Source organism: Sinocyclocheilus rhinocerous, unplaced genomic scaffold (genome assembly GCF_001515625.1).
Source record: "Sinocyclocheilus rhinocerous isolate Xijiao unplaced genomic scaffold, SAMN03320098_v1.1 scaffold1948, whole genome shotgun sequence".
In the NCBI taxonomy this organism is placed as follows: domain Eukaryota; kingdom Metazoa; phylum Chordata; class Actinopteri; order Cypriniformes; family Cyprinidae; genus Sinocyclocheilus; species Sinocyclocheilus rhinocerous.
The window spans coordinates 133,515-157,393 of NW_015644094.1; the positions used below are offsets into that span (position 1 = coordinate 133,515).

The 23,879-nt window shown below is 38.9% G+C and overlaps 2 protein-coding genes across 2 annotated transcripts in view; both read right to left on the reverse strand.

Moving 5' to 3' along the window:
• LOC107757959 (collagen alpha-1(XI) chain-like) overlaps positions 1-3,730 on the reverse strand; it is a 43,996-nt gene extending 40,266 nt beyond the window's left edge. Inside the window, exon 1 of the mRNA XM_016575570.1 lies at positions 3,646-3,730. Coding sequence (XP_016431056.1) covers positions 3,646-3,730 — 85 coding nt within the window. The remainder of the gene's footprint in view (positions 1-3,645) is intronic.
• A 2,444-nt stretch (positions 3,731-6,174) lies between these two features.
• LOC107757972 (voltage-dependent N-type calcium channel subunit alpha-1B-like) overlaps positions 6,175-23,879 on the reverse strand; it is a 109,065-nt gene continuing 91,360 nt past the window's right edge. The window contains 11 exon segments of the mRNA XM_016575584.1: positions 6,175-7,518; positions 10,096-10,298; positions 11,910-12,120; positions 12,762-12,800; positions 18,032-18,142; positions 18,962-19,088; positions 19,197-19,336; positions 19,656-19,783; positions 20,231-20,338; positions 20,912-21,017; positions 23,738-23,834. Coding sequence (XP_016431070.1) covers positions 6,988-7,518; positions 10,096-10,298; positions 11,910-12,120; positions 12,762-12,800; positions 18,032-18,142; positions 18,962-19,088; positions 19,197-19,336; positions 19,656-19,783; positions 20,231-20,338; positions 20,912-21,017; positions 23,738-23,834 — 1,801 coding nt within the window. The 3' untranslated portion in view covers positions 6,175-6,987.

Consider the following 23,879-nt stretch of genomic DNA (forward strand, 5'->3'; position numbering starts at 1 on the left):
TCCTTAAAAAATCAGTCTAATATGCTGATTTATTTTTAGAATTATCAATGTTGGAAACTGTTGTGCTGCTTAATATTTTTTTTTTGAAACTGCGATACTTTTTCAGGATTCTTTGATGAATAAAAAGTGAAAAAGAACAGCATTAATTCAAAATATAAATATTTTCTAACAATATAAATCTTTGCTATCACTTCTTATCAATTTAACACATCCTTGCTGAGTAAATGTTTTAATTTCTTTCAAAAAAAAGAAAGAATACAAATTTACATTATTACTTGTATATTGTTAGAAAAGATTTATATTTTAAATAAATGCTTTTTTTATTAAAATAGAAACCATTATTTTATATTGTAATAACATTTTGCAAGATTTCTGTTTTTTTCTGTATTTTTGATCAAATAAATGCAGCCTTGATGAGCATAAGAGACTTCTTTAAAAAAAAATACAAGTCTTACTGATCCCAAACTTTTGAGCGGTAGTGTACATTTACTACTAAAGAATATTTTGATCTTGTAATTTTTAAGCAAAACATAATTAAAATGTAGAAAAAAAATACAAAAAAAATAATAAAAATAAAATAATAAAATTCACAGTATTCATAAAAAAGTATGGTCTCTGACATTGTTAAATGATGGTAGGCTATATGCTCCTGTATAAGCCTCACCATGATCTTAACTTTATTGGAAAAAAAAAATGCATTTAATTTCTAAATTTCCAGACAAGCACTACGCTTCTGGAGGAAATGAATAGAATACACCCTGAACCTTAATGATTTAGATATTACGTTACAGAATACTTCTTGTGAAGTAGTGGTGTGGACAAGGTAACCTGTTCCTAACCAGGTAAGGGCACATAAAATGACTTGTCTTTACTGAAGAAATTAAATATCAGCAAGGTTAAATTTTAGTGTGGTTATACTACTTGGGTATTAAAAGTAAAGTCGTCTTTTTTAATTTTTTGTTAAACAGAAGAAAGAAAGTCATACAGGTTTGGAATGACAGGAGGGTGAGTAAATGATGAGAGAATATTTTTTTGGGTGAACTATCCGCTTGTTAGGACAAATTATAATTACCCTTAACGTAATGGAAAACAACTGAAAGTGCAACAAATCTATCGAAATCTGAACCTTTAATTCCATACAATGGAAGCTTTTCTTCACATTTACAGTCCATCATTCTCTCATATAGTTTAAAAACATATAGCTAACTGAAAGCATGTGCAGATTTTACTAAGGCACAGGTTGAGCTCTTTACTTCTTGACTACTGATGTGATGTGATAAGGGTAACACTGTCCAGATTAGGTCTAGTCTCCATGGCTGTAACCCAGACAGCCAGCCTGCATTTTCCTTACAGTACAGTAATGCAATGGCCTCCAGACAAATAATCAGTCAAGTTTAAGGGGATTTTTTTACCCTAGCTGCTCACCAGACTCATGGTTATCAATCAGGGACAGCATTAATTGTGTCTGCTACTATAGCTGCCTGCCTGAAGCTGCCACAGAGACAGACGCCCCAGAGATTTGATTTACAGTCAAAATGAGAAGAAAGAAAGGATTGTGTTCAGAGCAAACAGACCGTATCCTTGCATTTGACAGCCAACCGTCTATTATCACTGTGACATCATGCACACAGCTGATGTTCTCACTGTAATGATGGAGTAAGGACATGACTGGCTAACACTGGCTGAGAGTGTATTAAAATACAGTAAAAGATGTTTGAGGAAAAATGTGTTCAGAACAATATTGTGAATGTCCTTTTTTCTTTGTCTATGGATATGATTAATCAATCCCACTTGTCTAATCTTTGGTCAGCTAACTATCTATATGTACATTACTGGGTTGAGAAAGTGGGTTGGTTTTTTAAAGAAATTCCTAGTTTTATTCAGCAAGTATGCATTAAATTGATCAAAAGTGACTGTAAACACATTTCTAATGTTACAAAAGATTTCCGTTTCAAATGAATGCTGTTCTCTTGAACTTTCTATTCAAGTAATCCTGTAAAAAACTGAGTATATCACAGTTTCCACTAAAATATTAAGCAGAGCAATTGTTTTCAACATTGATAATAATAAGAAATGTTACTTGAGCACCAAATCTGCATATTAGAATAATTGCTGAAGGATTATGTGACACTGAAGGCTGGCATAATAGCTGCTTAAAATTTAGCTTTGCAATCACATGAATAAATGATATTTTGAAATATACTGAAATTGAAAATAGTTATTTGAAATTGTAATAATATTTTATATTTATAATATTTTAATTGACCTCTTGTTGAAGGTCCTTGCCAAGAGGTTCTAAAATGGCAATATACATTATTATCTGCCCATAGACAAAATACTGTTACTGTACCGCAATCAGATGGGGCTTTTAAAAACACATCTGCATTTTGCACATTCTGAAAGTTAGACTTGATCAGAGTTGTACACATGATCAAATAAAAGCAAGATGTGCTCCAAATTTCCAGTAAAACTAGAACATTTTCCAAAAATTACAATATAGAAACCTGACCATTCTCAAACCTATATCTGAACTCTTCAATTATGTAATTTAGGGCTTTAACAAACAGAAACATCTCTGTATAAATCTAATGTCTCTGTCTCAGTAGCTTGAAAATATGTTGATGGCAACTGAGCTGTGAGTAAATTTTATGAAGCCTAGCAATTGAAAACCAACAAATTTACTGAATAAATGAACACAAGCTCATGAATGGCACATCTTATTAAAGGTTGTAAAACATGCTACTGCACTGATAACATAATGGGTTCTGCAGACTCGCTCTAATAATCCCCAGATTATCCACAATGTCCTCCAACCACTGAGAAGGCAGACCCTATTCAATGGGACAGGTGGCTGAAACAGGGCCCATGAGAAACTGCAGTAACATTAGCTCAATTAGAAAACCCAAATCAGTTTCCTTTAACATATGGACGTTTTTAAGCATAAATTGTGACATGGTGGTATAAGACTGTGGAACAGATTTCTGGAAAAATGTAAAGAACTTGAATGTGGTTATGGCTTTTCACTAAGAAATATGTTCAACAGCTGTTGACAGAACATTCTATGAGCTTTACCATCAGAGTGTACAAACTGCAAACACATTAGGCTATTTGAATTTTTCGTAACTTGAAATAGTCTGTAATTGTTTTAGCTTTTCATTGGCTGGCTAAGCTCATGCTTCAACACGACAAAAAGATAATGTACAATTAGAGAATATGCCAACATTTATATGCGTTACTACACCGCCACCTCGGGATAATATGGATACTACACAACACAACTGCACCAGAGAATGGAAAAATTCAAAAAGTTACTAAAATGATAAGAAATTGCCATAGCACTTGCAAGGACTGGCTGTATTACTATCTGTAACTAGTATTAGAAGAGCATCTTTTGCAGTATGCGCATAAATGACTACGAATTAAGAAAATACTTCTTAATAACCTGGATGTTAATTTTAGGTTGTTAAACAGTAAAAAATAGTAAGCGTGACAGTGAGGTAAATGCCCTTTTAATCCCATTTTTATCTATCTATTTCTTTTTAATTAAACAACGTAAACTAATTATATAATATTACACTGAATGCTAATTGTTTTGTTTACACTACACGAGCGTCGGCAGGTGAAGTGTTTCCGCTCTGTTCTTACCTGAGACCGGAGCGCCAGATCCAATTTCCGAGAAGTCTGCATGGAAAGCTTTAACCAGTGCACACAATGCTAAAATGAACCACATCTTTGAAAAGCAGTGTTCCTCCAGTGCTGGCAACAGTTAACACTCAAATGGTAGTAAAATGATGAAAATGTTGGGGTTGGGGGAAAATCATGAATATAAATTATAGCCTAAAAGCTGATGTGTCTATGGTGTTGGAAAGTTTACAGAAGTATTGGGCGAGATATCTGTTATCAGTCTACTTCTAGAAGTCTTGCTCTGCAAGTGCACGCTTCCCAATCATCCCCGTTCAAGCCCGCCCACATTACACGAACCAGCCAATCAGATCCCAGTAAGCCTCCAGACAGGTGGGACCCTGATTCACCTTGCCACTCCTGTACAGTTCCATGCTTTGATCAATCTGTAACATCATCCCCCCTTTAAGAAGAAAATGTGTATTAAAAATGCAATACATGCAAGTTTTCATGACAACGTAAGCCTTCAATAAACCACAGATCTCTATTATTTGAGTTAATTTTTTAATTCAAGGACTTCGCTTAATACAAAATGTTATAGTAGAAACAACTGCAGATTTCAAAGTCCTGGCCATGGAACAGAAATCAGGCAACAAACAAGTCAATAGCAGAAATCAAATAAAGGATGTGCCAGCTCTTATGCATGGACGGAGCTGTCAACATATCAATACTTTTTCCTTTATTTATAAATGTTTCAACAATTCATTTTTTTTATTTCAACAAATCCCCTAATTCATATCAAAGGTCATTTAAAAAATCAAACCAAAAAAGAAATCATTGTATCAAAAAGTATGAAGATAACCCATGGGTATTTCAACATGCACATACATTTTAAGACCATGCAAACATTAATCTTTCTGGAAACAGCCAGATTTAAGCTTGGTTGATGTACAGGGGAAAAGAGCATTTCAGATTTTGGCAATAAATTATGAAAGGTTTGATAGATGAATATGATGTTTTCCCAAATCATAGAGAAGCTGAAGAAATGGGTTTATCGACAGAACCCCAGTTTTGAGCCAACATGCCGAAGGACATCAATAGATGTGCTGGGAGTGCAAAGATTTGTTCCATAGTTACACGTGAACAATGCAACAACTCATAACAATATCAGCAAAATGTCAGCACATCCTTTAACCTCACTCTCACAGAGCATGTAGAAAAATAGCAGTTGTTCAGACTATAGATCTGAAACAAAATTTTTCTTTTTTCCCCCTGACAAACTGGACATCTCTGATGCATGCACATACCGAAACTTGCAATTTTTTTATATATATATACATTTTTGCTGATTTCTGCTTTTTTAAATCATTGTGCCTTTATGCATTCTAAAATATACTTTTTCATACATTTTTTTCATTGTTTTTATAAAAAAAAAAAAAAAAAAGATTTGGTCACTATCATGCTAAAGCCTGAATCTGGATTTCCCAGCAGGTAAAGCTACAAAATGAATGAAGTATATTTTTCAAAGTGTCATCTCGTTGCATAGCCCTACATAAAGAAAATATATGTTTAAACAAAAGAAAAGGAAAGAACATTCACTGTCAGCATAGTCCTGACACATCAGTGGCCAAGAATCACCTGATTACCCAAACAATTCTCCAAGCATCTAATGTATTCATGTATGTCAATGCAGAACTCGTGAAATAATCCTGGACCGTACAGTGTCCCGATACAGAGGCTTTTTTCTGTTCTTTCAGACTGCCTCACCCTCTGAATTCAGGTGGCTCAGTATTCCTCTCATGTTACCAGCATGATAAAAAGGAGCCGGCCATATTTCTATATAGCCAGCAGCTGGGGAACGGCGGCAGAATAAAAGCTGTGAGTGTGTATGTGTGTCTGGGGGTGCTTGGAGGAGTGCCATGAGGGGGAAAGTTTAACCTTAACACAGATCAGCCTACTGTACCGGTGCCAGGACCCCGACTCAATGCAACACAACACGTGCTCACATCAGGAAACCTGCTACACGAGCAAAGCATGCTCCTTTGTGACAGTTCCTCGGTTCTCAGCCCTTGCATATAACCATAAAAGATCAAACAGAGAAGGCAAATAGCAATGCAGTCTGAGCATCTTCATCAATATACACCATAAATATTGGTTTCTTAACCATGGTCAATCAAGAATTGAAGACTTTTTTAACATGCAATTTTACAACTGTGGTTATAAAGTCCCCGTCAGGACAAATACACAACTACTGCAGTTTTTTAATAGGTACTCCATACTAATATATGCTTTTGGTGACGGAATTTTTCAATATTCCACTCAGTACTTAAATTGTACAAAAAAGGAGACAAGAATTTAAAAAACAAAACAATCATACTGTCATTTCCATTCAAAAACCTAATGTGAATTCAAAGGTACTGTATCTTCTGAATTAAGGCCTGCGATCGTAACACCTTGTAGTTCCATTTAACCCTTAGAGCTTGTTCAGTTCACTCTCTCAAGTGTGGATGCACTAAAAAAGGCTGAGGTTGCATTACTACAATATATTCAAAAGGTTAGGCACTTTGTAAATAACATCTGGAGCAGTCAAGAAGAATCGTTAGACCTGACAGTATGATGAAGCCGTAAGCGATTTACGTAAAACCGTTCGTCTTTACAATACAAAAAAGCACATATTGAATAGATAAAATATCCACAATTTGATATAAAACAAAGTACAATATGGTTGTCAAAGGTTTCACACTGAGTGATATGTGTGAGGAATGGTCATCAGCAGCATAATGAACAATCTGCTTTCGCAACAGTGTGAAATAACGTTTAATTCTCTTAGACTGAGATGGGGGGCACTGATATTGTGCGTTTCGCCAAATAAAACGATACAAGGTACATCTATAATGCCAAGATAACATTTTCATGGGAATATTTGCATTTGGGGTGCGTCTCAGAGGCTGGCTTTGAGGGAAACTGGCCAGATGCCCATTGTGGTCTACATTTAAAGCAGTGGGTCAGTCTTTTCCCAGGTTACACAAGCACATTTTGGCATTTGTTGCCCTTAAAAAGGCAAAGATTAAGAGAAAGCCCATGTGTTTGCACATAAACTGTCAATCTTGTGTGTTTTTAAAGAGACCACACCCACCAAACCATTTTGCCTGACTGAAATACATCCAAATTGGGTGAATTTGATCCTTTTTATACCACATCTGCTGCTTTGTAAGCGTACATGTATGTTTTATCCTTTGGACATTGAAAAACAAATACATTTATTACTGCATTTAACACCACCCGCAAAATAAGAGATGATAAAACTCATCATGATTTGAAAAACAAAAACATCATCTGTATGTGTGTGTGTAAATTAAAGCCATGCTAGCACCAGTCGTCCACCTCTGCCTCTGGGTAGTACTGCCGTGCCCGTCCTCTGCTGGCGCCGGGGCCCTTGGTAAAGTGGTATCCATTGGGAACCCCACGGAACTGCTGTTGGGGAGGTGGAGGAATCGCCACGATCGGCATCCCTACAGTCTGGGGAGAACGGCCCATCTGAGGGCTCAGATCCTCTTGGAAGACAGCGTAGGCTTCGGGTTGGAGGACGGCAGGGTGGTCCGGGGGCCCAAGGAAGGGTTCTGAGTTAATGCGACTGACAGGGGCCGGCGAGTTGGAGATGGAGCCGCTGTGTAAGAGGGCGTTGTGCTCGGACAGACCGCGGCTCAGCCTGCCGGGACTCGGGGGAAGCAAGCCGGCCTGTGTGCCCAGAAACTGCACAGGGGAGGAGTTGGCAGTCCTGTAGGCCACAGAGGGACGAGGAGTAAGGGGGGTCTGGGGCAGCTGTCTGCGCCCACTGCTTGGAGTGCTCGCCCCTGAGGTCAACAACACCGGGCTCCCCTTAGCCCACCCACTGCCCTAGATGAAAATTCAACAAGCAAATCAAAACAATAAAATGGTGAGGGGGAAATGTCCAAAAGGTTAGATAGGGACCAGGGGCCAAAGAAGGACGGAAGGAAAGGAGAAGTAACATGTTGGACAAGACAGCAGAAAAAGATGGAAGATGAATAGAACAAAAATGAAAAAAAGAAGAGAGTGAAAATGACAGTGAAGACAAAGAAAGAAAAGACGGACAAATGCACAGAGAAATGGTATGGAAGAAGAGTGGAAAGAGAAGTGAAAGCCTATGAGTGGTTGCACTACAGCCGTAGAGAAGAGAAACATTTTAATTTATCATGTTTATATCACAAAATGTAAAACACTTTAGAAGAAAAAAATCCTATAATATCTCAATATCTTCATGGCTTGAGTAGGAATGGTTATCACTTTACAGCATTTCTGTGACTGGTGGCCTGAGAGCTTTAAAATCCAACAGCAGCCTGTGCAGAAGAGTCTAACTGTACTATAGCTACATTCTCTGCTTTACCATCTGAAAAATATGTAATGGCAAAACTGACTTTAAACAGCTAAAATCCCTGAAATGCAACTAATATGATTCTAAACATACAAATGAGTTGTCATCAGACAAGGTAAGCAATGCAATGTTGATTTTTTTTTTCATTAAAAAGGTATAAAAGCTAACTGACCTAAGATCCCCTTTAAATGTCACTTTTATCAGTCTAATACTCACAATCCACCTTGTTTTTAATGTAAGAGTGGATGTGGCTATTTTTACCACTTCCAGTTATTTTAGTTGCACAAAACAGTCTGTTACGCTGCCTGACATTGCAAACTAGCATTTGTCAAATTATTTTGATTTACATTTGTAATCACAAATACACTGGTTTGTAGCGCAAATAGTTTTACAGTTTACTGCACTTTGTTGTTCTTCTAGTTATTTACCTATAGCGCCTGTTTCGGCCTTTGTTTTGGCCGCGGAAGCATGGTAGCGGGCTTTGTTTTGAACGCACTTCATTCCATGAAACGCTTATTCTTTCTTCTCATTTATTCAGGTAAATAATTGACCAACAAAAACATATTAAAATTAAGATACAAATTATACCAAACGAAACTCGTTCGAAAAAATGGATTCTACAAACAAAAACGTATGAAGTGGTCAAAACATTATGTCTGACCCACTTCCTTTCTTCCAGCGTACTGCCGTCCAATTTACCACGCCCTTATGACGTTTACAATTTTCTTAATTAGCAAATTGAACTAAACAAAACACAAACAAATAATATTTAAACATAAATAATATAAAATAAAAATACTTTCTTAAATGGCCACAACAGCGCCTAATGAATCATAAATCTCGTACATTCACAGAATAATAATAATAATAATAAGTTACTTCTGTGCTGAAAAATAAATTGGATAACTTAAAGGAATATTTCTAGGTTTTAAACTAGTCCCGCAGTTTCTAAAAACAATAACCGCTTTTACATTAATGCAATTACAGTGGAAAATCATGAGGAAGATTAATAATATATAAAATATACTTTATTATTATATAATTAGTTGTGATCATATTATTAGAAATATGACGGAAAGACTTAGCTGCTACCACAGTTTGCTATGGGAAATACTTAGCGGAATATAGCTGAAATACATAGACAATAGATAGAGTCCATTTAGTTTTAAAATAGATTTAGTCCATCCAGTAACTGGAAAGATCTTCTACTTTTTGGATGATTTTCTATTACTGCCTAATTTCTGTGGGTGAAACTTTGGTTCAGTCCTTGGCAAAAGGTTATGCCACTTCCCTTTCCAGTATCCTTTCACGCATCATGTGAAGGATACCAGGTTATATGGTAATGACAGAAGTTAAAAGACTGCATAGAACTTTCCATCATTCCATCATGTTAGTATCTTGTTAATGTACAATATAAGTCTTAAATATGTGTTTCAAAACAGTGTGTATTTTAAAAATCTCTTGCCCTCTCTTCCATTGTAAGTGTATTGCTTTTTTCTTATATTGAGGGACACAGATGCTGACCATAGAGCGTAACTTGTGTTTAAATCAGAACATTAGGTAACACTTTATTTCGATAGTCCACTTTAGACATTCTATTAACAGTAAGTAACTTTGCAACTACATGTCAACTAGCAGTTAGTAGAGTATTAGTAGACTGTCTGCTTAATATCTTCTAACACTTTCTTTGTCAACTTATTCTACTAACCCTAAACCTACCCTAACAGTCTACTCTGAGAGTTAGTAGACATGTAGTTGCAAATTAATGAGAATTAGTTGACATGTAGTTGACATGTAGTTACAAAGTTACTTATAGTTAATAGAATGTCTAAAGTGGACTATCGAAATAAAGTGTAACCGAACATTATCTTTATTACTGTATAATGCATCTTGGCACTTACCACAGATTTCAACATTCATAATTATTTAATTTTTATCTTGTCTCAAATCCCTAACATGTTTTTTATTAGATCGAAATCAACAGATCTTTTTATTTATTCCTAAACATTTTTCAGTCTCTAACCTCTGACCTAGCCTATTTTAACACATGTCCCTGTCCTGTCTTGACAACCCCATCCCACCTGCTTGTTGAGACTGGCCTCCTGGGCCTCGATAGGCGAAGTGGCACAGCTTGCCACGGCAGACTTGCTGGGACAGTGTTCCCGACTGCCGTAGCGATCACATGAGTAATACCGCTGCTTCTCCGCCGAAGACGAATGATGCTTCCTCTCGTGGGAACGACCTCGGTCATGCGACCTCTCCTCTACAGGGTCAGCGGCTGTGCCTGAGAACCAACGAAAAATATGAGGTGCGACTGCAACATATGACAATGCAACAAAACATGCATTGCAACAAAAGTGTTTCCTTAATCAGTGAAGTGACATGTGGCCAAGTATGGAGTATAATTCCATACTCGGAATTAGTGCTCTGCATTTATGCCATCCAAAGTGCACACACACAGCAGTGAACACACACACACACTGTGAACACACACCCGGAGCAGTGGGCAGCCATTTTTTTGCTGCGGCGCCCGGGGAGCAGTTGGGGGTTCGGTGCCTTGCTCAAGGGCACCTCAGTCGTGGTATTGAAGGTGGGAGAGAGCGCTAGATTCGCTACAGGAGGCCTTTATTCACCCACTGGAGCCGTGTGAGGGACGTTTTATTACGGATGCGAGCACTTTATTTCACGTCTTTGAACTGTTGACAACCAACACCCACTTACCCCCCATTGAAAGGCTTGGAGGGGCCAGGACAATTTTTAATATAACTCCGATTGGATTCGGTGGGAGAGAGCGCTGTACATTCACTCCCCCCACCTACAATCCCTGCCGTTACGAGACTCGAACCCGCAACCTTTGGGTTACGAGTCCGACTCTCTAACCATTAGGCCATGATTGAAGATTTTAAATTAATTTCTTTTTGTTGTTGTTTTAACTACAAAACTGCTTAAACAAGAAAAAAAGGATGCTTAATTTTTGACAAATGAGGTAAAAAAATAAAACTTAATTCAAAGAAATTAAAATAAGTCTTAATAATGTGGAAAGCAGAATACAATGCAATATCTGCTCATATTTTCTTAAAAAAAAAAAACAGTGAGAAATTAAACACTTCCTTAAAGGGTTAGTTCACCCAAAAATGAAAATTAGCCTGTGTTTTACTCACCCTCGAAGCATCCTAGGTGTATGTGACTTTCTTCTTTCAGACGAATCCAATCGGAGTTATATTAAAAATTGCAACTGAGAAAAAATCGTATTTTAAATTCAAGTACAATTATCTGTGCCAAACTTAAGAAAAGGTCAGGATTTTTTTACCCCTTCCTGCTTTTTTTTTTTTTTTTTTAAGAAACTTGAAGGAAAAACAGATTTGGTTGTTTTGACCCAGTGATGATCAAAAACTTAAGAAAAGGTCAGGATTTTTTTACCCCTTCCTGCTTTTTTTTTTTTTTTTAAGAAACTTGAAGGAAAAATAAAACAAAACCAACAGGATTTCTTGAGCTATTGAGCCCTGCTGTGGCAGATCCATCTCTCCCAGTCTCCCTTCTCCTCTGGATTTTCAGACTCCAGTCAAAAACCTGACTGCCTGAATTTTTCTTCCATGTTCTCAATTGGCCTGCTGAGAGGTAACCATAAATTATCAGGTCATGGGTCAGCATGTCTGTCAGTCCCTTTTATCTGGCTAATAGAGGCCAGCTGCGGTCGGACGCTCTCACACCAGGCCCCGCTTCTGCACTTCACCAATCCTCAACACAACCAAATCCCATCTGGGTTTAGAATCAGTTGCAACTGATGCAACTAAAAATCCCCAGAGAAATCCGTGGATGAAAACATTGTGCTACATCACTTCATGCATCTAGTTTTGAGTTGTATTTTACAGGGATCTTATGAAAGTGTATTGACCTGTAGCTTTGTGTTGGCCAGTGGGCGATCTGTCCAGAGATCTCTGTTTCTTGTCTCTGTCCCTACGATGATGGCATCGGTGATGATGGTGATGGTGGTGATGTCGTTCTTGAACAGGTTTCGCCAAAGTGTAGTCATTCAGATTCACCTCCTGAGGGCGCTGTGGTGCAAAAGTGGATGCGGAGCGTCTCATGGGGGAATCGGGAATGGGCTGAGAAAGAAAACAAGGTGGTGGTTACATGAAGTCAGATGAATGCTTTTGGACATTGTTATCTTGGAATATTACAAGGAATGCTGTTCTGAAACTGCCTGTAATAACATTGTCTTGTATGCTAAACCTCTATTTTATCTCAGATGCATCAAAACTGGGATGAACTCCAAACCACACTGACGATCTAAGGGATCATTATGGTATCAAAGTATTAGAGGCAATGTTGGGCTTAGACCTTCAATTTATGCTCCCATCGACAGGTGCATTTTAACGGTGTGCTTCTTAATCTGTCTGAAATGATCAAAGGTCACTGGCCCTAGAGTCACAGTACTAGACCTCCTTTGATTTCATGTTTTGCAGCGCAACAGGCTGCTGATCCTCAGATTCCTACTGACACTGAGGACAGACAGACCTGGGACTTACTGTATCCAATAATAACATTACAAAGTTCAGCTTAGATCAGTGGTTCTCAACATTGTTGACTCCAAGGCTTGTTTTGTATTATTTCAAAACATTTTAAATCATTTTGAGACCACCTTAGAAGTTTGCTGAGGCCCCCTGTTTAAGAACCACTGATGTAGATTCTTATGTCAAGCCTAGAATATATTATTAGAAAACTGAATACAAAAAGTTGATCATACTTCCAGTAAAGTCCCAGGAGAATGACGGGAATGACTCCTCTGATGAAGCATGTCAGAGGACAAAATGGAAGTGAAGGGCAGGGAAGACATGGAAAGAGGGAAAAAAAATTCATGAAAATATGCTGTAAGGAAACACATTAAAAGTCATCATGCAGAATAGACAGTATTTTTGCAATTTTGTATAGTTAGACTAGCGGTACAGAAATTACACACTTCACATTTAACACTGCAAACCCACTTGTAAAAAAAAGACAAAGCCAAATGATAGTTCTGAAAGCTGAAAAAAAAATAGGTTGTATTTTTTCATTAACTTATTTTATTTGTCGTCTGTTGCTGTAACGCAACTTAAGTTTCCCTCTGGGAATCTATATCATCGTTTAGCATCCATCCTCCTATCCATCCGTGACAGACACAAGTCATTCCTTAAAGCACACTTGTCAATCATAATGTCTTTGCAGATTTTCCCCATATCATAGTTTTGCAGAGTTTCTGGGTTGTGGTTTCAATGAATCTGCATTTGAGGCTGTTATTTGGCTCTTTTCTTTTCATCTGTCAAGCAGAAGGACTGGAGATGGCCAGGTGCCAGTGGTGAAGGGATTTCCCCCTCAGAAATCAGAGGGATTTGGTCATATTAGCAGGTGCTGAAACATTACATTCAGCATCTAATGTCTCTTATCCGTTAGTCCAGCACTTTAAAGAGATTTGGTTTTGGATGGAAATCAAATTTGGGAGTGAAATAGAGGCACTCAGTGAGCCTGAGCAGCCCATTAGCACTAGAGAGGTGTGGTATAGGTGTGATCTGATAGGACGAATATCCTGATGAGTCTTAATGGACGGATTGTCTTTTGCAGAGTCCAAATGGAATGTGAATTTCATAGTCAGATGATTTTAGATTTATTTTTCCAATGATTCCGTCATTCTCACATACTATAACATTAAGCAAACTAAATGTTAAAGGGGTCATATGATGCGATTTCATTTTTTCCTTTCTCTTTGGAGTGTTACAAGCTCTTGGTGCATAAAGAAGATCTGTAAATTTGCAAAGACTAAAGTCTCAAATCCAAAGAGATATTCTTTATAAAAGTTAAGAGTCAGCCATACCCCCCTAAAACGGCTCGTTCGAACACGCCCCCACATATCTACCACACTATGTGGGAAGATTTGCATAACACCGCCCAAATGTTCACACAAAGACGATTAGTTTTGTAAAAATCGACGCGTTTCAGAAGGCGGGGCATAGAGGAGAAACAATAATGTACAGTATGTGGAAAATAATGTGTTTTTTTTACTTTAAACCGCATAAACACATTTCATTACACCAAATACACAAAATAATGTTCTTTTTAGCAGCATCATATGACCCCTTTAAGATCGCAAAACAACACAATCTATTAGTAAAACACATTAGCCTTTTAGCCAGTTCTGTGCAAATTACATTTAAAATAAAAACAGAAGAATGCCATCCAGTATTCAAACCAATATTGATTTTTAAATCCATCTCAAAGTAACCATAAAGTAATCTCAGCCTCTTTCTTGAGAGTCTACTTATTCTGATTGTGAGCTTCAGTTCACTTCCTCTTAGCCAGCACAAGCTGAAAACTGATCCAGGGTGCAGATCTGGCAACCTACCAAAGACTAATTGTATTATGTTTTACCCCTGTGCCCTGAAAATAGGACAAATGCCCTTTTCTCTTATAGGGAACTCCCGCTGCGTCCTCTATTGGACACTATGTGGACTGCCACCAGCAGGGCTGGTGTCTGAAGCATGTGTGAAACAACTCCAATTCCATTGGCCCACGTAGCCCATGATGTCACAGGCGGGCACCCGGAAGCATAAGAGGGCACCTGCCGAACATGTCACCAACTTTTGTTGTCTTCAGGAGCCGTTTGTTTGACAGTACGTGTGAAGGCGTTGTGCGGAAAACCAAGGCAAGTGAACATTTTAGAAAGTGTGTGCCTCCATGCCCTAGATTTTTGACACCCGAGGACACACACAATCTATGTGTTATGTGTCTTGGTGAGAAGCACACGTGTTCGGTGCTCGTGGGCTCTGAATGCACTCATTTTGACAAGTTTCCAATGAGAAAGCTCCGTTCACATTTTCCCCTCTTCTCGAGGTATAAGGGACAAGCGTCTGCATCTCGTGGTTCGGGTCCCACTGCTGCCGAGGCACAGTGTAGACTCAGATCGTGGGGTTCGCTGCAGAGAGGTTTGAGAAGGGCTACTGAGAGCAGAGGTAAAGCTTTGCCTTTTACTCAAGATTGTAGACAGCATTTGCATGAGCGTGTTCACCTCTTGAGGGAGTTGAACAGATCAATTCAATGCATTCACGGCAGTTTCTGTTCTCGCCTGATTCTTGAAGGAATCTAGTGTTTGAATAGTGTGTGTTTGGCTCTCGGGGGAGCTAAATGCATGCTGCGTGATGGGATCATGCTGAGAAATGCCTTATATGCTTGATTCTCTTTTGAGAAATGAGAATTGAGCGCCTACTACCCGTGGTTCGGGTCCCATGACTGCCGAGGCAGCTAGGCAGACCAATCCCGGGGGTTGTGGGTGGGGCATGGAAGGAATCTGACAGGAAGTGCTTTCCCTTTCAGGAGTTCCTTTCATTCTGTTCTCTCCCGAGGGATAGTATTCAGCATTCGCACAAGCATGTCCGGCTCTCGAGGCGCTCGGCAAGATCCAGATACTCTTTCTCTTGGGTCATCTGATCCTGCGGATAGTGCTACATTAGGCTCATCTGGTGGTTGGCGATGGAGATGAGAGTGTGAGCACTGAATCTCCACCAACCTATCTCCAGTTCTGCATACGGGGAATGTTTGACGTAATGGCGTTTGATGTAAGAGGCTTGATTTAGTCTGGAAGCCCACCCGTGGCAGATTAGACAAGCACTTTCTGGCCGGTCATGAACTCTCCTCTCCCAGGAGTCTCCCCTTTCTTCCTGACCTCCACACGGAGTTAGTGAGATTGAGGTACAAGCCATATTCAACTCGGCGCGGTCCACTGCCTTACAGGAAGTTCATTCTCCGCTGACCCAAGTCTTCCTCTAAAACCTCTGAGGGGTCTGGTCCATCCTGATCTGAGGATCCTAGGCAGGATCAGAAGAGTAGCGTGGCCACTCGCGCCCCTCCTCTCTCTAGGAGTTGGGCATAGAGGCAGGAGAGCGCTTAGAGACACTGCTTTCATAGGGCCCTGAGGCTGGACTAATGTTGTTCTTATGTGTTTCGCTTGTTGGCAAACCATTGACTAAAGGTGCATAAATGACTGCTCTACATAAATCTCTCCCTTGTGATGAAGGCTTTTTTCAAGCACTCTGTGGTAGGGCTGGGTAAAAAATACAGATATCTCAATATTAATCGATTATCATTTTTACGGAACGATATCGATTCTTAAAGGGGTCATATGATGCTATTTTAAAGATCATTATTTTGTGTATTTGGTGTAACAGAATTTGTTGACATGCTTTAATGTTCAAAAAACACATTATTTTTCAAATACTGTACATTATCAGTTCAAGCCCGAAAGGGCAACAGAGTCGCGTGACAGACACAGTGATGATGCAGTACACAAGCCGCGGTTAAGGCAGCTGACGTGCTATGATTTCTGACAGGCAGTTCACTCTCCTGTGATGTGACCCTGTTCCCCTCACACACACACACACGACGCGTTACTCTGCGCTGCGCAAAACTCCGCATTTGAACAGTCAATAGCAAATACTTAAACTAAGAATAAATCCATCAAGTTTTTATGAAAGCCACCATTATGTTTATATTTTTAAAATAAAACTAATTGAAGTAGAAATATTAATATGTAATTGTAACTTTATTATTAGTGTAATTTTACCAAATCAGTCAATTTTAACCTTCAATATTATTGTAATGTATTACCAATTGACTCTCATCTATATTTTACAGCATTAGTTGAGAGATTTTTTTCCTTGAAAAAAAATTGGCATGTACTGTACCTGATATATATCCAAAATAATCGATATTGAATCGAATCGAATCTGTAATCGAATCGAATCGCAAGCTTGTGAATGAGAATCGAATCGAATCGTGAAATTTGTGTCACAACCCAGCCCAACTCTGTGGTCGGGCTGCCCCACTTATCAGGGTTTTTCAAGTAGGCAGCCCCCTGATCCTCTTCTAGTCATCTCCCCTTGGGGTTTTTGATAGATGATCTACTTCCTTTATCCCTTAAGCTTAGTCAGGTAGTAGGGGTGGTCTGCCTCCCCGCTTTCTATGGGGTTTATAAGTGTGGACGGTCCCTCTGGGCTCTGCATGCTGCTTTTTCTGAGGATAGCTGTGTTCTTAGCTTGGTTAATGGGATGTCCCTCCTATTGACTGGGTTCCCCATTTTTCCAAGTTATGTTAGTGGCCCCAGGTGTCAGTGGCTTGCCCCCTTTCTGAGGGAAGGTACAGTGTATGTCTATCACTTCTCTTGGTGCTCTGAACAGGCATGTGCCGTGGCATGGCTGAGTGGGCATTCCGTTCCTCATAGTGTCTGCTAGAGGACTCAGATTGCGCATGTAACCATGGTTCCCTGAGAGGAACAAGATGCTGCGTCCCCCCGCCATGCCTAGGGCTTGCCTGTTTTTACGTCTCCTTCAGACAACCAAGTTGGTGACATGTTCGGCAGGTGCCCTCTTATGCTTCTGGGTGCCCACCTGTGACGTCACAGGCTACGTGGGCCAATGGGATTGGAGTTGTTTCACACGTGCTTCAAACACCGGTCCTGCTGGCAGCAGTCCCCATAGTGTCTGATAGAGGACGCAGCGTCTCATTCCCTCTTGGGGAACCATGGTTACATGTATAACCAGAGACGATTTTCATTAGACTTGGCATGTAAAAACAATGCAACAATATATCAACATGTGCAATGTTCTCTTCAGAAAACAGAAGTAAGAATAAATATTCAACTGTTCACCTTATTTTTAAAATAATAACGTGTGTGGCCATTTGTAACTTCCAGTGTCATCCGTTTCCAGTTATTTTAGCAAAAACAGCTCGCTATGATGCTTGATATTGCAAACAGGTATTTCTTATCATAGCATTTTAATGTACTGTCATAATTATAAACACACTGGTTGGTAGAGCAAATAGTTTTACCATTTACTGCACTTAGTTATTCTTCTAGTTATTTACCTATAGCGGATGAATCTGAAGTCTTGCACATGCATTTGTATTGACTGACTTGCATATATTTTTATATATATGTGTAGAATTTTTCACAGAAAAGTTTGACTGCAGAACATTGTTCCAATAGAATACCTGCATCTCTGCGTTGAGTTTTGGCATGGATACTGCACGTCCTTGGCCTTCAAAGCCGCCAGAGGTCACTGTGTTGGCACTGTTCTCCATCTTCCTCATTTCTACTGATTCCTATTAAAAACACACAATAAGAGATTAAATACACATAAGGGGTGTCCAAACTCGGTCCTGGAGGGCCACTGTCTTAGTTTAGACAGTGGAGTTTAGCTTCAACTTTCCTCAACACACCTGCCTGAAAGTGTCTAGTATGCCTAGTAATACCTTGATTAGCTGGTTCAGGTGTGTTTAATTGGGGATGGAGCTAAACTCTGAAGGACATTGGCTCTCCAGGACCGAGTTTGGACACCCCTGCATTAAAGAAAGACACTGTTGCTGCGTCCAAAAGCTCTAAAATGCTGCCTTTGGAGGACGCATTCCAAGATAGGATGGCATCAAGGCATGTCCGAATCCAAAGTTAGTTTCACTTCCTGTATCATTCCAGATGATACCTTCATCTGATCGATTTTTAAAGGCAGCATACTGTAGATGTATCCTTCGCTGCCTTTGATATCCCACAATCCTGTGCGTTCCATTCCGTGATGGTTGAGCTAAAAAATAAAATTGGTGTCTGAAAGTTGAGTTTGGTGGTCAGTTTGTGTGTAAATGTATATTTCTGACTAACTTTTTGCACATTTGATGTTAGTTCTAGCGAGAAATCATTATAGTAATTAAATATTCGTTTAGTTATCACCAAAACTCAATCGATTTTGTTGTAGATCATTAAACTGTTATGCTGCCTCAGAAGCATGTCCGAAATCAGTTTCATGAGGTACCTTCGTGCAAAAACGCTACCTGCAAAGTCATTGCTTGATAAAGTAGCAAGTCAGCTGCCTAGGCTTTCGGACGCAGCCTGTGTGTGTCAGAGAGAGTCTGCATTTTTATTTACAGCACCTGGGCAGTGTTCGCATTTGAGGCATCCTCTGATTGACCTCTGGACATTGGCCGCCGTTTAGACCGCTGCACCTCCTTGGACTTCTCTGAGGCCCAGGATGAAGATCCTTTTATTGTGTTGTCAAGACTGGGCATGAAATTTAACAAAACATATTAGAGTAGATACACTTGTCATGGCAAAGAGATTCATTCAAGTGTGTACTGAATATGAATGCAGCAGGGATTTTGTGCTCACTGTGTGCGTCCGTTGTTGAGCATGGTGGAGCTGGGTCTGGTCTGAGCTTGAAACTCTGAGGCTGAATCTACACTGTGCATGGCCTGATCTTGCATGTGGGTTAGTGGGAGAATAGGCTCTAAAAGAGCACTGACTTTATTCTTCAAACAGAGAGAATCAAAACACATATTCACTACCAGTTGGTAGATTAATTTGATTTTTTTATGATCCTTCATAAAATGATGTAAAGGCTTTCATTTGAAATTAGTATAGGCAAATTTATCACATTTTATGTTATTACATATTATTACATACATTTTTATTTACAAAACCTCTACATAAATAGTTTAGACAAGATTTAATGGTTTGCTATTTTCACAATAGAATTTTCATTGTACATCTATTTGTTATTGTGCAAAAATGTGCAAAATAGCACAACAATTTGACTAGTAGTGTAAGTATATACTGTATATGTATCACCTGAGATCCAAGTCCTGCCTGTTCTCTCTGCTGCTGTTGCTGCATTTGAAGTCTTTTGGCTCTGTTTTGCTTGTAATAGTCAAAAATCATAAGAGCCGCATATACCTTCCCCACTGTAAGCTCATTGGCTGCAAAGAGACAAATGCATCTTAGTTATGTGTTGTTTGGATGTTCCACTGGTGACCACTAGATGTCGCTGTGTATTGTGTTTGGAGATGTTTGCACATGTGAAAATACTTTGAGTTCTGTTTAGATCAGAGGTGTCAAACTCAGTTCCTAGAGGGCCACAGCTCTGCAGTTTAGTTCCAAACCTGCTCCAACACACATACCATGTAGTTTTCAAATAAGCCTGAAGGACTTGATTAGTTGGATCAGGTGTGTTTAATTAGGGTTGAATCTAAACTCTGCAGGGCTGTGGCCCTCCAGGAACTGAGTTTGACACCCCTGGCTTAGATAATTCGTAAGTGTGTGTCTGTACTTCAGTGTTAGTTTTGTAATATGTGGATGCAAGTATTTGAGAGTACATATGTGGCAAAAGAAAGGATCTCCTGGGTGATGATTCATAATGTGTTTACGTTTGTGTGGAGTGACCAGCAGGTCCATAGTCTTATGAGACAGGTTTGGCCAGACTGTAGTGAGCTCCTTCTTCAGTTCAGCGTCTGACAGACGTTGGGCCACCATGCCTGTGGAGAGATTATGAACAGAGAGGAAAGAGGCTAATTAGACTATATCTTATATATACAGTTCAGTTCAGTCTAATTATTTTGTTGTTTCATAAATATTTAAAAAATGTCAACACTTCTCTTTTTATCTCCTGTGTGTTATTATAATGTGAATTAAGATCAATGCATTGAAAGACAAAACACAGTTGGAGTAAAGGAATTTAGCGAAGCTAGAAAAACTATTTTAATCCCCTGTAACAAAAATAAAAATAAATTAATAATAATAATAATAATAATAAATTATTTAAGTTCAGTGAATTTAGATCAATACATCGCAAGGCAAAACTGTGAAAATGAAGCTAGAAAAACCCACCCAGTGCCAAACACTCAGAGAGATACAACAGATGCTAACGGAACAGATCACACTGAATAAGTGATTAATCTCTCCATTAGGCACTAATCACATTTGGAGTTATTTGGAAAAGAGAAAGATGGATTCTTTTAAGAGAGAGGGAAGGTGGAACAATTATCTAGATGCTAATCTATACAGTAATTATGCAATCATTTAGACAATAAAAAAGGCACCAGACTGACCTGATGCCAGTTTGATCTCTAGGGCAGTGCGGATCAGAGCCATCAAAGTAGAGGTGAAGTGCACACTGTTGTCATCTGCAATGGGCATGTTCATTTTCACCAGCCGCTAGGGGAAGCCATGAGGTTCATTAGTGGGGTAAAAACACTTCTCAAAATCAGCATCAACCAGAACAACCCAAAAACTCACAAACAAAACAGTTTGTGTGCTTCTGAGATTAGACATGATTATTTCATATCCTTCTATTGATTCAATTCATGCATTCTAGCAATCATGCAATATATATTTTGGATCAGTTTGGTCATTCAGTAATGTAGAATCCTGTTCTAATCTTATCATTTCAAGCACACAAACAGTTTTGTTCACATACAGAATAGAAATGTACAGAATCGAACATTCACATTCACTGCTATAGGCTACAATCCGCAACCAAAGTGCACTGGTGATAAACCAACACCGACTTGAGAGTGGAGAAAAGCATGTACACATAATTATGAGAGGCTTCAGAGGACATGGGAGCTCGACTCTGGGAATTACTGATCAATAAAAGTGCAGCAGATAGCTGCTTTTAGATTTAAGAGTTTCAAATGGTGACCAGTTGTGGCTTTTTAGAGCTGAAACAATGCTAAACACACCAGCTACTTTCAGCTGAATCATTCTGACAACAGCTTTGTAAAAATACTTAAAATCATGTTTAGAAGGTCAATTGTGTAATTGAGTCATTTGAGTCTCAAAAATTACACACTTCACCTTTAAAGGTGCACTCAATTTTTTTGGAGTTACTGTATACTGACACCCAGTGGTGTGGATGTAGCATAAAAAAATCTGTTACAATGCATTCGTAGAAATGCTCTATTAGCAGTCAGTCATGATTATTTTATTCTGTGAAAAGCAGTCTCCAATAATAGGAGAGTTACAGAGATAAAAAATAAGCATTATTTGGCTAGTCATGTGATCTCAAAATGGCCGCCCTCACAAGGCGACCCACTCTATGTAAAATAAAACATTTTTTATTAGAGTGACTGCACATGATTTTACATATTTTTCTATTAATTTCTGTATGGTTAAAACTTTCTAAGAGGGAAATAACCGAGCGCACCATTAAACATGACAACTCGATTGTATCATGGGATGTACGGGCATACAGTATGGTTTAGTGTGATTCATTGTGAAGAGTTGAGCTCCCCTGAGCAAAGAGACCATACATCTACTAGCAGTAGCAGTGCAAGAGAAACAGATCAGAATGAACAAAGAAAAAAAACAGGTTGACATTCTCACACACAGACATACATTCTCACATACTGCAGACATAGAGACTGAGAGAGAAGGCTACTGGACAAAGAAAAGAGAGAGGAAATGGTCGAGTGGATGAGAGATAGACAGCATAAGCAAGACAAGGAGAATAAGCGAAAGTCCGCCAAGATAGGAAGAGAGAGGTCAAGTGCAAAGTTCTCATGACTGAAAACAACTTAGGTTACACGCACTGCTCCATGAAACAAGGGTGAGGGGGGACCGTTCCTATTCTAACATAACATAAAGGCTCTAAAAGAGGTTTTTGAGCTAAATTTGGGGCCCTTAAGTGAATCCCAATGGAAGACATGGAAATCCGCAAAAAGAGCAATTGGGCACATTTTTATGTAAACTGAGATTACATAAATTATTTTGCATTTTCAGTGCATATGATTGGTACAGAAAATCACTTTTACAATGTCGTGCACAAACCCTTACACAATGCAACTTATGGGGAACATTTTATACACATGAAGTATGACCATAGATAAAAATTGAGATTTAAGTCTCACTTATTATCATTATAATTAAACATAGGCTCAATGAAAATACATGCTTCTACCTAAATTTTTGCAAAACTCCCAAAAATGTACCTAATGAATATACAAACAATTCACTAGAGGCAGTAAAACAACTTTTATGGGGCAGGTTATCGATCAATAAAGACTTATTTTTGTGCAGTTCCTTGCACAGTACCCTGTCATGACCTCAAAAATCTTTTATCATAATGCATGATTTGTAGACTAATACATTTTGATGTTTACATAACATATCCAGCTCCATGTGCATGGCTTTTTGATGTAGTAAACTTGCTCACTAGCTCACCTGGTACAGTGTTCCATTTTCGATATGGAGCGCTCGTGTACAAGTCCCGTGAAATATGAGTCATAAGAAATGAGCTCATAGACTTGCAGAAGCAAGCTAAAATGGCATGGTTGCTTCAGCAAATGTGTTATATCACACTTGCTTATTTAACATTATCGGTCAGGTTTACGGTAGGGTATAGCATAGGTGGTACGTTGTTTTCAAATGTGATTTTAGCACCACTCATCAGACATTTTATTTTCTAACTGCTGCAATATGTACAACAAGCAATGTAATAAAGCACTGTCAGATTCATATTCATCTGTTTCGCATAAAACTGAATGTGCTTTATTTTCACTCACTGGACATTTCATTTTGATAGTGTAACAAAACGTGCAAGAAGAAACGTAACATTGTTTTGCTGAAATGTCGAAATAGGCATGTATTTCCAATGAGTCTGGTTTGTAGTTAAACATTAAATACACTAAAGTTCTGCAGTCATACTCATCATTAGTCTGTGACCATCCCTAGATTACAAAAGAAGTGGAGGGGAAGACTCGAATAAAAAGGAGAGGGGGAGGGATTACACCAAAAAGATCAGAGCGTGGGGAGAAAAAAAAACAGTTAAAAAAACACGAGGGGAAACACTGCAAGAGCACAGAGATTGGCTGAAGAATAAGCCAATGGGAAGACAGTACGAGCAGAGAGAGGGGGGGCATGTGAAGTTGAGCTACCTTGTAGGCGATTCGTGGAGGGCATTTCTTTCACAAACCTAAAGGTGGGGACATGTGGAGCAGCATCTCATACATATCGAGGTACTTGATACGGCCACTTCATAGTGCAGACAACGCAAATAACCCAAAATAAAGAAAAGGA